The sequence below is a fragment of the Urocitellus parryii genome, chromosome 4 (assembly GCF_045843805.1).
Source record: "Urocitellus parryii isolate mUroPar1 chromosome 4, mUroPar1.hap1, whole genome shotgun sequence".
Lineage (NCBI taxonomy): Eukaryota > Metazoa > Chordata > Mammalia > Rodentia > Sciuridae > Urocitellus > Urocitellus parryii.
The window spans coordinates 75,439,871-75,454,486 of NC_135534.1; the positions used below are offsets into that span (position 1 = coordinate 75,439,871).

Consider the following 14,616-nt stretch of genomic DNA (forward strand, 5'->3'; position numbering starts at 1 on the left):
GCGGGCCCACGGGCGCCTGGACTTCCTTGAAGCCAATGAATGCCCGTAATTTCTGGACGCCGAGCCCAATCCCAGGCCGGATGGAGGGCGCGGCTTTTGACTGGGTGGGGGCGGGCCCGAGCTTCAGGCAAGGGGTGAGAGCAGTAAACCACCCCCACTTCCCGCCCCCACTCCCCGCCCCGGGCGTTCTGGGGCCCCGCCCACCCGCGAGTCACGTGGGCCTTCAACATGGCGGCGCACAGGCGACAGGCTGGTGCGGATCTGAAAGGTTCGGGTGCTACGCCGGTGGGAGATGGAGAAGCGCCCGAGGTAGGCAGAAATTCTTAGTGGTAAGGGCAGTGCTTTCCACCGCTTCTAAGTGTTGGCCGACTCTTCTGAGATGATGCACCTACAGGATTTGGACATTTCAAATGAACAGCTCCCAACGAGGCAGGGCATAATCAAGCCGCCAGTCGCTTTAGAAATAAGCGGAAAATAGAAGACCTAAAATTTAATCATGATTATCTGCAGCTTATTTTCTTTTGCTTCCGTACTTTGTATAGGCCCTTGTTTTAATTAGGAATATGTCCTTGGCTTCTGTCCCTCCCCACCCTCGCCAAATTCTCTTTTCAGATTTTCCCTTAAATGTTCCTTCCTCCAGGAAGCCTTCCCACATTTCCCCTATCTCAGTTGTTTGCTTTTTCTTATATTAAATGGTATCCACATTCTCCCTTTAAATTCACTGTTTTTATTCTGGCTTTTCGGTAGGTTTTAAGTTCCCAAGGACATTGACTATCCGAGGGCTCTATGAGTGAATGTTAATAAAATTCTTAAGGTCAAGTGAAATACACATAAGAACACAACAAACTAAAGCGCTTTGCAAACTATAACCCTACATTTACGCACTCTCCCCACCCCCCTTTGTTTTTTACCTAGGATTGAACTCAGGGGCACTCAACCACAGAGGCACACCCTCAGACCTTTTTTGTATTTTATTTAAAGACAGGGTCTGGCAGAGTTTCTTAGAGCCTCCCTAAATTACTGAGGCCGGCTTTGAACTTGCAATCCTCCTGCCTCACCCTACCGAGTTGCTGGGATTACAGGCGTGTGCGTATGCACTCTTACTGGTAAAAGTGTGATGATATGTTGAGTGATCTTTCCCTAGTTAATTTTTAGGTAAAATGTTGGCTGTAGCAAAATCTTTACATTTTAATACTTTTTTAAAAGGCTTTCTGGAGGCTAAGTGTATAGCTTAGTAGTAGAGCGCTGGTCTAGCATCCGACAGGCCCTAGGTTCAATCCCCAGCACCGCAAAAAATAAAGTCTTTCTGAAAGTTACTAGTTTGTTTATCTGCTTTAAGGATGAGAGTGTAATGAAAGTAATCACTTCTTTGACAGTGCCTTGCAAAGATTAAGCATTCAATAAATATTCGCTGTTTTCATTAGTTCAGTATTTATTTTCCAGTAATCATAATACTTAGGAGGGTTCTTCTTGTTGTTGTTATTTTGATTTTGTTTTTTCATGTACAGAGCTGAGAGTATAGACTGGGTAGGTGTTACAAGAAGACATTGCCTGAAAGTTTTCTTTTGGGGTGGAGGATTGGTAAGCTTCAGTGAATTGGATGACTGCAGAACAAAAAATTTATGTAAGGTTTCTGATTAATCATGTTGACAACCACCTTCATAGTACAGTAGATGGGTTAGGTATAGAATCTCCCTCCCATCTTTCTTTTTTCATTAGTGTGTCAGAAAACAAAAGATTAAGTCTATTCCCTGAAAAATTGTAATTTGTTAAATATTTTACCTTTTTGGTTTTTTCCTAAACTCAGAAAATTTGAAGAAAATTTTCTGGCTTGAATGCAGTTCTGCAATGATGCAGGGAAAGAAACTGATCCATTATTACTCATTGTATTATAACACCATAAGAAGGTTCAGAGGAGCCCAGGACTTCTGTGTTTATCCTATGGGGGATATGATCTTTCATTAGTAAGAGTTAGTATGGATACATATCACCCATTCAGCAAATGAGTATTACAGCAATGTTTAAGTCGTGTTCATAGACCACAGCCTTAGAAGTCCTTGTTGCTAATAAAATACAGATTTTAGGCCTCACCCTACTCCTGTTGAATCCAAATATTTAAGAAGAAAGCTCAAGAGAGCTCATTTCAGATAAATGTACTGTGTTATTCTTGTTCATGCTAGAGGCAGAAAACCACTGATTTATCATCTTCTGCATTCATTAATCAATCTATTTTTAATTCTCTTGCCTAGGATTCCTAAAATTTGAGATTAAGTAAATGCCCTTGACTATAAAAGTTTTTTAAAATGGAGATTGGTGTGATTTGTAAAGGGCTTTCTATTTTATCTGTTTATTGGTTAATCTGAAGAAGGTAAAATAAAAAGGTTGAACTTTGCATCAGTAGACCTTCCACTTACATAGTAAAGCCACAAATTTGGATTTGCCAGAAATGTCCCAATTTCCTTGTTTAAATGAAATTAAACAGAACTCTTAAACTCCATGCCAGAGTGGTGCAATATTTAACAAATGTTATTATTAAAACTTTTTACAAAGATACAAATACCCAGAGCAGAACATTCAGAGGATCCTTTCTGAGACTCCAGGGTTTTTTCCTCACTGATTTCTGTTAAGATACTACTAGCCAAACCCTTATGGTTCTTTGATGTTAGCAACTGTCTATTTATTACATTTGGGACATAGGACCCTTGGGATCAACCTCAGAGCCCAGTGCCATAAAGCCAGGCTCTGTGATGTATCATATAGCTACTTCTGACTAAGACCCTTCCTCCACCGCAAGTGCTACTGGAGAACTGAATGTGTAACATAAAAAATAAGGTAGCGGTGATCTTACTTCTGACTAAGACCCTTCCTCCACCCTAAGAGCTACTGAAGAACTGAATGTGTAACAAAAAATAAGGTAGCCATGATCTACTGCCTCTTCCCAGTTTGAAACAGTATCCCCCTCTCTCTGATTTTCTTTCCTTATTCTTGAAAGCAATCTCTGCTCTCTATTACCTCTGTAGGAAATTTAACATAATCTCTAAAATGAGCTCATGACAGACAGAGGAAAGAGACAGTAGTCACCAAACAGGGACTACTTCTGCTTTGCCACCTGAAGAGGTAGATCAGAGAGGGGGCACTGGCTACTTCCTTGGAATGACAGGGGGACATTGTACTGAAGACAAAAACTCAGTATCTCAGTCAATTATCCTATACTAAATCCTAAAGCAAATTAACATTTCTGAACCTCATCTATAAAAGTAGAGGTGATCATAATTCTGCCAGTTTCTTAAAGTATTGTGTGACTTTAAAAAGCCAGTGTCTAACAAATAATAAGAGCTCAATAAATGTTGATTGAATCATTCACTTAATATATGAAAGCAAATGAAAGTACTTTACTGAACTCTAAATGTTTTTTAGTCTGAATCTGTAGAATTTTATAAGGTTTTATCATTAGCTATTATGGTTCTGGAATTTTGTGTCTTCCAGGACATCAAGATGGCAATTTATATGCATGGTCAGCCCAGTCTTTCTCTAGGAGATGCAAAACTCAGAAGACCAATGGTCATCGACATCATAGAAAGAAAATTCGAGTACCTTAGAAAAGAAAAGTAAGAGACAGAACTGTACTGAAAGTTACTAACTTCATTGGCAGATCTTTTGTATTGCTGTTGTTTCTGAGGATTATCTAAGAAACTGTCACCTTTATTGAGTTGGTTATGAATAAAGCTTATTCAAAAATAAAACTAAAGGGAAACAGATAAAAATACTGAATTGTCAGAATATTGAGGTTATGCATAATTTCTTTCACTTCTTTTTTAAAAAATGCCCAGAATTAGGAGCTGGGGTTGTGGCTCAGCAGTAGAGCACTCGCCTAGCATGTGCGAGGCCCTGGGTTCGATCCTCAGCACCACATAAAAATAAAATAAAGGTATTGTATCCAACTACAACTAAAACAAAAAATTTTTTAAATGCCCAGAATTATTGTTAAAAACATTATTTGTATAGTAAATATTTTTTTAATTAAAAGTAATTAGGAGGGGCTGCAGTTGTAGTTCAGTGGCAGATGGCTTGCCTAGCATGTGTGAGGCACTGGGTTTGCTCCTTAGCACCACATAAAAATAAATAAAATAAAGGTATTGTGTTCATCTACAACTAAAAAAAAAATTAAGTAATTAGGAGAAAAATATTTGGCAGGTACTTATATTTCATTGATGAGCAGTTATGATTAAAATCAGTTTAGGATTGGTAATCTCAACCACAGTGCCAAGTACAGCAAAAAGGAATGTAGCTTCCATGATATACACAGTCTTATTTACCATTTGGCTTTTAGATTAATAGAACTCAAGAATAAAGTCACACTAATCAGAACAAATAAAAAAATAAAATTAAAAAAAAAGAATAAAGTCAAAGGACAACTAATACTTAACTTTAGAACTTTTTGGATTTTTTCATGAGTCCAAGTTAGTAAAACTGGATCTATCAGACCACTTTGGAAGAAGTTTTATTTTTTTTCCCACTATTTAGAGAATATTAGTTTCTGTGTGGAAGAAGTTTTATAAATCATAGACAAGTTATTTTGAAAGTATTTGGGCTAATTAAATAATTATTTTCTAGATAGCCTAAGCAATTTTTTTCCTAGATTACCTTAAGCAAATTAATTATTTTAATAGCAGAAAAGGTATTCTTAGAAATAAGTATGTCAGTAGCCATAACATTTAGCCATCTTGGAACATATTTATGTTTATTTGTGTCCAAGTTAATGGCCACAAAAGAGTTACATTTTGGAACCATCCTAAATCCTCTCTTTAGAATGCAAATTCCATGATGAATGGAATTTCTTTTCTTTTTTGGTTTGGTTTTGTTCACTACCCTATCCTTGACACTTCAGAAATACCTTTCACATAGTAAATGCTCAAGAAATATTTAATGCTGGCCAGGCACAGTGGTGCATGCCTATAATCCCAGCAATACCGGAGCTGAGGCAGGAGGATTGAAAGTTTGAGGCCAGCTTCAGCAACATAGTGAGGCTCTATGCAAAAATAAAAAATGAAAAAGGTCTGGGGAATATAGCTCAGAGGTAAAATGCCCTGAGTTCAATCCCTAGTACCAAAAAAGAAAAGAAAAGAAAAAAAAAAGGAAATATTTGATGCTGAATAAATATATAATAACAACTACTGAGCAAAGGATACATCTATTATGAGAATATTATGTTAAACTTAATCATTCCCTTTGTTTTCCCTATTAGGACCTTAAATGTACCTGGAATGGTATTCCTTGGGACAACAGCTAGTATCTTTGGAATATTTGCAAACTTCATTTTCAGATACTGCTTCAAGGTTAAATATGATGCTTTGAAGACATATGCACCATTGACTGCACTTCCATTTTTATCCACTATAGTTACTTATAAGTTCCTTGTAACTGATGCTTTGTATTCAGGTAAATTTAAATTCATGAATATATAATATAGTTATATCTAAATAAAGTTACTCATTAACATATACTAATAGAAATCCCTTACATTTGTATTTTGCTTTACCACTTACAAGGATATTCACATATAATTTCCTATTTGATCCATGCAACAATCCTGATCAGGCAGGTCAAGCATTATTGTTAATAAGTAACCAAAACTGATGCATGTTCAAGTCCTGAGAAACAATATGATATACTGAGAAAAGAGCAGGCATTGGCATACTATGCACATGATTTCAGATCCTAGTTCTCATCATCTCAGTTGTCTTATCCATGGATTAGAACTAATAGTAATTACCTCACAGGATTGTTGTGGGAATTAAAGGATGCTTTTTGTTAAATGCCTAACATAGTATCTGGCATGCTATGGGCTTATAATGTTATTTCCTGCTTCATTTTACCTTAAATTTTCCAGGTAGTAATTGATGGAGCCTCTAGTTGTAATTCATTCATTAGATCTTTGTTTAAAGATCCTTTCCCCAGAGAAACTTCCGATTCCCTCATGATAGGTTAGACTTCTAGATAAATTCTGAATACATTTTACTTCCAAAGCATTGAACACACATAATTTTTTTAATTATTTGTCTTTCTTCCCTGGTAGACTGGTCAGAGTGTCTCTAGCACCTAGCACATACCTGACACAGATAATATGTGTATTAACCTAGAATCCAGGTGTCTGTATGCTAGTTTAGTATTCTTTTATGAAGTTGCCTCTATTCAAAGCACATTCATAAAAGGTTATTCTCCACATAATAAAGTAAAAACCATTTCTAAAATGATATATTAAGTCTGCTATGTCAGCAACTTTCAATTTCTAATATCTTTTCTACTGTTTTGTGGTTGAACACAATACAAATAACTACTTTTTGAGGTAACAGTGCTTAACCTGAATTCTAAAGAGAGACTAAATTTACTTTTGTTCTCTAGGTAATATAAGCAAGGAAAATTGTGTTCTGAGAAGTTCACTGGTTGGCATAACATGTGGTATTTTATATCCCAGTGCATTAGCTTTTTCTAAAAATGGACGTCTGGCAGTCAAGTAAGTTTCTCTGTCCATTCCTTTTCTTCCTTTGTTGTTTTTCTTCCTTCTTTTTTTAGGTTAATAGACTCTTCTTATTCCTTAGATATCAATCATACATTCTAATGGAAACACAATAGTTTGATATTCCAAATAGCTAACATTTAATTTTTTTTACTATCTACATGATTAAACCTATAATGGAAATTATCAGTTTAGGGAAGATTGATGAACTTTTGTATTTTGTTATATTTTCCCAGGAGGTATTATTAACTATTTTTCATTTTTAGGTATCATACTGTTCCAATGCCACCAAAAGGAAGAGTTTTATTACATTGGTTACTACTTTGTCAAACAGAGATGAAAGTAATGGCAATCCCCCTAATCTTTCAGACAGCATTTGGAATACTTATTGGCCTACATCACTATGGAATGTTTGAGAAAACTGTACAAGAAGATTAATGAAAGAATGAGCTAACTCAGCAGAGTGAATTTTTTATGCATTGTTGAAAGAGTGAAAAGTAACTGTTTTTGTCCCATTTGCCTAGTATGTAACTGATACTCAGTAAATATTTAGTAATTCAATAAATGTAAATGTAAAATAAAAGTAAGTTTCATATTTCTTTCCTCATTGTATGTGGAAATGGGTTTGGGCCTCAGATCTATGCAGTTAGATATTCTTCACGAAATATTTATCAAGTCCCTGCTATGTCTCAGGCACTGTGTTACATGGAATAAGAAGTGGTCCTTAGGGCTGGGGTTAGAATGAGAGGGTTTGAGAGATACGTACATAATTTGAGAGCATTCAGGAGTAGGGTTGCTAACTACTTAAGCAGAAAGGGAAGTTATGGGGAAAAGTAATATGAGCAAATTCTAAAGGAGGAATTGGAAGGTTACAAGAAAGCAAGGTATGAAAATAACATCCTGCCCATTTCCTCTACTGTAAACTCTCATTCAGTATACTAACTAGTTTCTTGTTATTATAAAAATTATCTTCATTATGGAGTTTTGTTTTTAATTTTTTTTTTTTTGGTTGTAGATGGACACAATAACTTCACTTATTTATTTCTTTTATGAAGTGCTAAGCATTGAACTCAGTTCCTTACACATTAGGCAAGTGCTCTACCACTGAGCTAAAACCCCAGCCCTACTATGTAGTTTAAAGAACGTTTATTGCACATATATTTGCCATTCATTAAGAACCAAAGATGTAAAAATTCAGTTCTTGCCCTCAAGAAACTAAATGCTTCTTTAGATTTTAAAAACTACACATTTTTTCTTAGTTCACTAAATAAACACTGTTTGATGAGACCTTACAGAATAGAATCCCACAGCTCATTCTCCTTGTCTTAACCATATTCATCTTTATATTAAAGCCTTATAATCTGAAAAATATGACAAGGTTGACCTTTGTTTACCTCCTTTACCACCTGAAGTTGCAAAATACAAAATCAAGATACAAAAATCAGTAGCTTTTATGAACACCAGTAATTAACTTTCTCTAAGAGAAATCAAGATAGCAATCCCATTTAAAATAGCTTCAGAAACAGGCTGGGCTGGGGCTCAGTGGTAGAGTGCTTGTCTAGCATGTGCAAGGCACTGGGTTCAATTCTCAGCACCACATATAAATAAGTAAATAAAATGAAGGTCCATGAACAACTAATAAAAATAGTGTTTAAAAAAATAGCTTCATAAACAATGCCCAGAAATGCATTTAACCAAAGAATTGAAAGATGTTTAAAATGAGATTATAAAATAAAATTTTAAAAACTGAAGATGCCATTTAAAAAATTCATCCATGATTAGAAAAATTAATATTGATACCAATTCAAAGTGGTCTACAAACTCGTGTAATCCCCATCAAAATACTAATGACATTCTTCATAGAAATATTTTTAAAACCCTAAAATCTACATGGAACCACAAAAGACCCCGAATAATCAAAGTAACCTGACTAAAAACAAAGCTGGAGGCATCATACTACCTAACTTATAAACATTACAAAGTAGTGAAAATCAAAACAGCAGGATATTGTCATAAAACAGATGAACAGACCAATGGAACACAAAAGAGATCTCAGAAGTAAAGCTAAAAATCTATTGCCAACTACAGTTTGACAAAAGTAGCAAGAACAGAGAAAGGAGAGAGACTCTTCAATAACTGTTGCTGGGAAAACTAGATATCCACATACAGAAGAATGACACTAGACCTCTATCTCACCATATTCACATATCAACTCAAAATGAATTAAGGAATTTAAACCCTGAAACTATGAATCTAATAGAGGAAAACAAGAGAAACACTTCAGGCCATTGATACGGGCAAAGATCTTTTTTTTAATAAGACCTTAAAAGTATAAGCTACAGAGGCAAAAATTGACAAATGGGGTTATGTCAAACTTTAAAATACTTCTACACAGCAAAGGAAATGATACAGTGAAGAGACAACCTGCAAAATGGGAGAAATTATTACAAGCTATTCATCTGACAAAGGATTAATATCCAGAAGATAAGCAACAGCAAAAAGTGTTTTAATAATCTGTTTTAAAAATGGACATTGCTTAAACGTGGCTGTAAAACCAATGTGATACTGCAATCTGTACACGTGGAAAAAAAAGAATTCAAACCCCACTTGAATCAAATGTATGATATGTCAAGATCATTGTAATGTTTTAAGCAACTAATAAAATAAATAAACCAGAACAGATATGCTAATGAAATTGGCAAATAGCAAGATAGCTGAATATTCTGTCTCAACCCATTACTCCGTATGTCTTAGTATCGATCACTTTGTCTGCTTTGTGCCAGTTGGTCTTATTGATCCATATTGTAAAAAGGAGACTAATTATCTTCAACAGTAAGTTGTTAAAATATATGACTGGAAAGTTTTCAATATCAATTATGATCTTTAGTAATTCTTCTTTTTATATATTCACATTATCCTTCTCTTTAATTTCTGTAATAAATTTTGAGTTCATATTAAAAAAATAGATATTGCTGGTGGGACTACAAATTGGTGCAGCCAATTTGGAAAGCACTATGGAGATTCCTTGGAAAATTAGGAATGGAACCACCATTTGACCCAGCTATCCCACTGCTAGGTCTATACCCAAAGGATTTAAAAACAGCATACTACAGGGCCACATCCACAATAATGTTTATAGCAGCACAATTCACAATAGCTAAACTGTGGAACCAACCTAGATGCCCTTCAGTAGGTGAATGGATAAAGAAAATGTGGTATATATACACAACGAATACTATTTAGTATTGAAAGAGAATAAAATCATGGCATTTACAGGTAAATGGATGGAGTTGGAGAAGATAAAGCTTAGTGAAGTTAGCCAATCCCAGAAAAACAAATGATGAATTTTTTTCTGATATACGGATGCTGATTCATAATGGGGCTGGTTGGGGTTGGGGGCAAGGGATGATTAGACAAACTCTAGATAGACCAAAGGTGAGGGAGGGGAAGGGAGGGGGTATGAGGGTAGGAAGGTCAGTGGAATGAGATGGACATAATTATTCTTAATACATGTATGAAGACACAAATGGTGTAACTCTACTCTGTGTGCAACCATAGATAAGAAAAGTTGTGTTCTATATGTGTACTATGAATTGTAATGCATTCTGCTGTCATAATAACAAATTAGAATTTAAAAAATTTTAAAAATAAAATACTTGACCTTTCAAAAAATTAAAATTGATAAATGATTGGAATAGACATTTCTCAAAAGAAGGCATACAATGACCAGGAAATATATTTTTAAATGTTCAATATCACTAATTATCTGCAAAATATAAATCAAAACCACAATGATGTCATTTCACCCCAGGCAAAAATGGCTATTATCAGAGGCTGGGGTTATGGTTCAGTGGTAGAGTGCTCACCTAGCATGTGTGAGGCACTGGGTTCAATCCTCAGCACCACATGAAAAGTAAAATAAAGGTATTGTGTCCACCTACAACTGAAAAATATTAAAAAATTACTATTATCAAAAAGACAAAAAATAAATACTTGTGAGGATGTAGAGAAAGGAGAACTCTCACACTAATGGTGGGCATATAAATTAGTACAGCCATTATGGAAAAGTTTGGAGATTCCACCCAAGGGGTAGGGGACAGAAATAGAAATATCATAGGATCCAACAATTCTACCATTGTGTTTATATTTAAAGGAAATGAAAGTAGTATGTCTAAATGTTATCTGCACTCCCATTCCTACTATTTATTTTTTTAAAGATATTTTTTAGTCCTCAATGGATCTTTTATTTTATTTATTTATATGGGTGCTGAGGATTGAACCCAGGGCCTCACACATGCCAAGCAAGTGCTCTATCCCTGAGCCACAGCTCCAGCCCCGCATTCCTACTATTTATATCAAAAAGTGGAATTAACCTAAGTACCTATTACAGGATGAATGAATATGTTATTGGATGGTGGTAAAGCACCCCTGGGTTCGGTACCAAAAAAAAAAAGTGACTATTGAAAAATAATAATTATTTATTACCTGGCTTGTAACATTTGTAGAAGTAAATGTATGACAATAACACAGATGAGGAAGGAAGAAATGAAAGTATAAAGTAAGATTCTTACACTATATATAAAGTGGCATAATATTACTTGAAGGTAGGTTATGAGAAGCTAAAGATGTTGTTGTGGGTAGAATTGTGCTTCCTCAAATGTTTAGGTCATAATTCAAATACCTATGAATATGTCCTTATTTGGAAACAGGTCTTTGTAGGTATAATCAAGTTAAGATGAAGTAGATCAGATTACAATGGACCTTCATCTAATAATTGCTGTCCTATAAGAAAAGGGAAGTTTGGGCACACAGACACACACAAAGGGAAGATGGTCACATCAAAGACACAGGGAAATACTGTGAATACAGAAGCTGAGACTGAAATGATGCTTTTAACAAACCAAGAGACACCAGGGATTGCCAGCAATCTCTAGATGCTAGGAGAGAGGCAAAAAACAGATTCTCCTTCAAGGCCTTCCTTAGAAACCAATCTTGCCAATACAGTGATTTCAGACTTCTAGATTCCCAAATAGTGAGAAAAAATATTTGTTGTTTTCATACTTTCTTACAATAGCCTTAGGAAACTAACAGACACATGTTATACATGATAAAACAATCATTATAATTTTTAAAAGAATTACAGCTACTAACAGAGATAAAATGGAATTTAAAATTCAAATCATCAAAACATAAAGGCTGAATAAAGGAAAAAGGGAGCATAAAACAATAAGATGAATAGAAAATAAATACCAAGATGATAAACCTGAACCCTAGAATACAAAAAAAAAATCACATTATACATAAATGGTCTAAATTTTCCCTCATTAAATTCAGAAATTGTCAATTCTGATAAAAGCTAAAATCCAACTATACATTAACTATAAGAACGTGCATTAAATATGAAGATTCACATAGGCTTAAAAATGGAAAAGTTATATTATGCTAATACTAATCAAAAGAAAGTGATTGGAGTGGCTATATTAATATTGAACAAGATAGGTTTCAAAGAAAGAATAATATCAAGAAATAAAAAAGTTATTCAGGATGATACAAGGATCAATTGCCCTAAGTGTAATAATGGATCTTGCAAATGTGAAGCAAGAGCTCATAGAACTGAAAAGAGAAATAAAAAACTCCAGAATAGTTGGAGATTTCAATAACACTCTCTAAATAACTGGCTGAACAGTTGGTAGAAATTTAGAAAGAATAAAGAATGCTTAAACAACACTATCAGCCTGCCACAGTGGATTGTGCCTATAGTTCTAGCTGTGCAGCAGAATCTCTTGAGCCCAGGAGTTCAAGGTCAACACCAGCAACACAGTGAGACTTCATCTCTCTAAAGGAAAAGAAAAGAAAAACCCTAATTTGTGCTCATTGGTATTTTCAGAACTCCTGGGACAACAGCAGAATATACATTCTTTTCAAGCACACATATAACACCAAAATGGACCAGAATCAGCATTACAAATTTCAATAATATTTTGAAAGGATTCAAATCATCCCAAGTACATTCTTTGACCATAATAGAGTTAAATTAAAAATTAAAAAGTACAACAGCATGATGGTGATGCACACCTATAATCCCAGTGACTCAGGAGGCTGAAGCAGGAGGATCTCAAGTACAGAACCAGCCTCAGCAACTTAATGAGTCCCTAAGCAGCTTAGCAAGACCCTGTCTCAAAATAAAAAAAAAAAAAAAAGTATAAGGTAAGATTAGGGCTGGGGATGTGGCTCGGTGGTTAAGCACCCCTAATTTAAAAAAAAAAAAATCAATAGAGGAATAGTATCTAGTAAACTAAAAATATAGGAAACTTACACACTTTTAAATAATCCACATATCAAAGTAGAAACCAAAGAGAAATTAGAAAGTTTTTTTAATTGAATTAAAATAATTTGTGAAAATCTGTGGGATACAGTTAAAATGTACTTAAAGGAAATCTGTAATACTAAATGTTATAGGGAAAAATCAATCTCAAATCAATGACCCCATCTACAGAAACTTGACAAAAAAGTATTTTAATCTCAGGTAAAATTAAGAAAGGAAATAATACAGACTGGAGAACAAATCAAACACAGAAAATCCAACAGAAAACAAAAAAATCAATTAAACCAAGAAGCTGATTATTGAAGATTAAAAAAAAAAGATAAATCAGCCAGAAACATGATGCACACCTGTAAACCCAGCAACTCGGGAGGCTGAGGCAACAGGAAGGCAAGGACTGAGACCTTTTTACTTTATAGTAGTAGAGCACCTCTGGGTTCAATCCCCCTATCAGAGAAAAATAAATAAATAAAAAGATCAGCCATGAGCCAGACAGATCAAACATAAAAAAGAAAATTCAAATGACCAATACCAAAAGAGATGTTCCTTCACTATAGATTCCATAGATATTAAAATGATAATAAGGAAACACTTTTAATAATTTAATCCAATAAATCTGGGAACTTAGATGAAATGGACATTTCATTTTGTCTTGTGAGGGCTTATGAAGTTCACTGAAGATACACATAACCATAATAACCATGTATCTATTATAGTTATTAAATTTATACTTAAAATTCTCTCCACTAGAAAAACTCCAGGTCCAGAAGTCTTCACTGGTAAATTCTACCATCTGAGAAATAATACCAATATAAAACTCTCCAGAATAATTGAAGAGAAATTTGCCAACTCATTTCAAAAGCCCAGCACTACCCTGATATTAAACAGATATTGTAAGGAAAGAAACAACAGTCCCATACTCCCCATGAACATAGATGAAAAAAATTTAAATTTTAGCAAACCAATATATATAAGGTAGTATACCTTATGACAAAGTGAGGCTTATTCCAGAAATACAAAAGTGACTTAACATTGAAAAAATGCATTCATGCTTGCCTAGTAAAAACAAAGGCCCAGGTTTGATCATCAGCACTGCTAAAAAAAAAAAAAAAAAAAAAAAAGAAAAAGAAATTAATACATCCTCTTCTATATGTATGCTTTTGATTGATTTCTAATCTCTTTTAAAATCTTACTGCCCAGTTTTATAATTATTATTAATAAAATTATTTATCCAATATAAGCTACTCGGTCATTTCTAGAATCTGAAAGTCCCTCTTTGGTTTTTTGATTATCATCTTTGGAAAATGTGAAATTGCTCTGGATCAACTACTTTCAGTAGCAATGAAGTCAGAGCCACATTCCTGGAATTTTCTTTGCAACACAGAAAGGTATATATAGTCCAGGTGAAGGATGATAGATTAAGGTAGTAGTAATTAAAATAGTGGTAAGTGGTCAGATTCCATTTTCTTTGATTTGGATTGGCTATTTTAAGTACCAATATTTGTTGTTAGAAAGAGCTCAGACAGGCCATAATAAAATTATCTAGATATTCTTATTCAGAATTTCTCAAAGCTTTTTTGTAAATCAAAACAGCAACATTCATTTTTAGTAACAGAAAAAAAAATATGCTTTGACAAATTGTTCTTCGTTTCCTACTTTGAAAATAAGTACATTGGTCTAGTGCAAGCATCACAGGCATTGCAGATTTATAACTCCATTTCCATTTCCTTTCTTTCTATGTACAGCCCAAGTTCAGCTAAACTGTTGGGAATAAGAA

The 14,616-nt window shown here is 34.4% G+C and overlaps 1 protein-coding gene across 1 annotated transcript; it reads left to right on the top strand.

The window, feature by feature from the left end:
• Positions 1–206: 206 nt before the first annotated feature.
• Tmem126b (transmembrane protein 126B) lies at positions 207–7,100 on the top strand. Its single transcript, XM_026384731.2, has 5 exons — positions 207–309; positions 3,487–3,608; positions 5,246–5,439; positions 6,403–6,514; positions 6,784–7,100. The coding sequence occupies exons 1-5, from the start codon at positions 229–231 to the stop codon at positions 6,953–6,955; spliced, it is 681 nt and encodes a 226-aa protein (XP_026240516.1). The 5' UTR covers positions 207–228; the 3' UTR covers positions 6,956–7,100.
• The last annotated feature ends 7,516 nt before the right edge of the window (positions 7,101–14,616 follow it).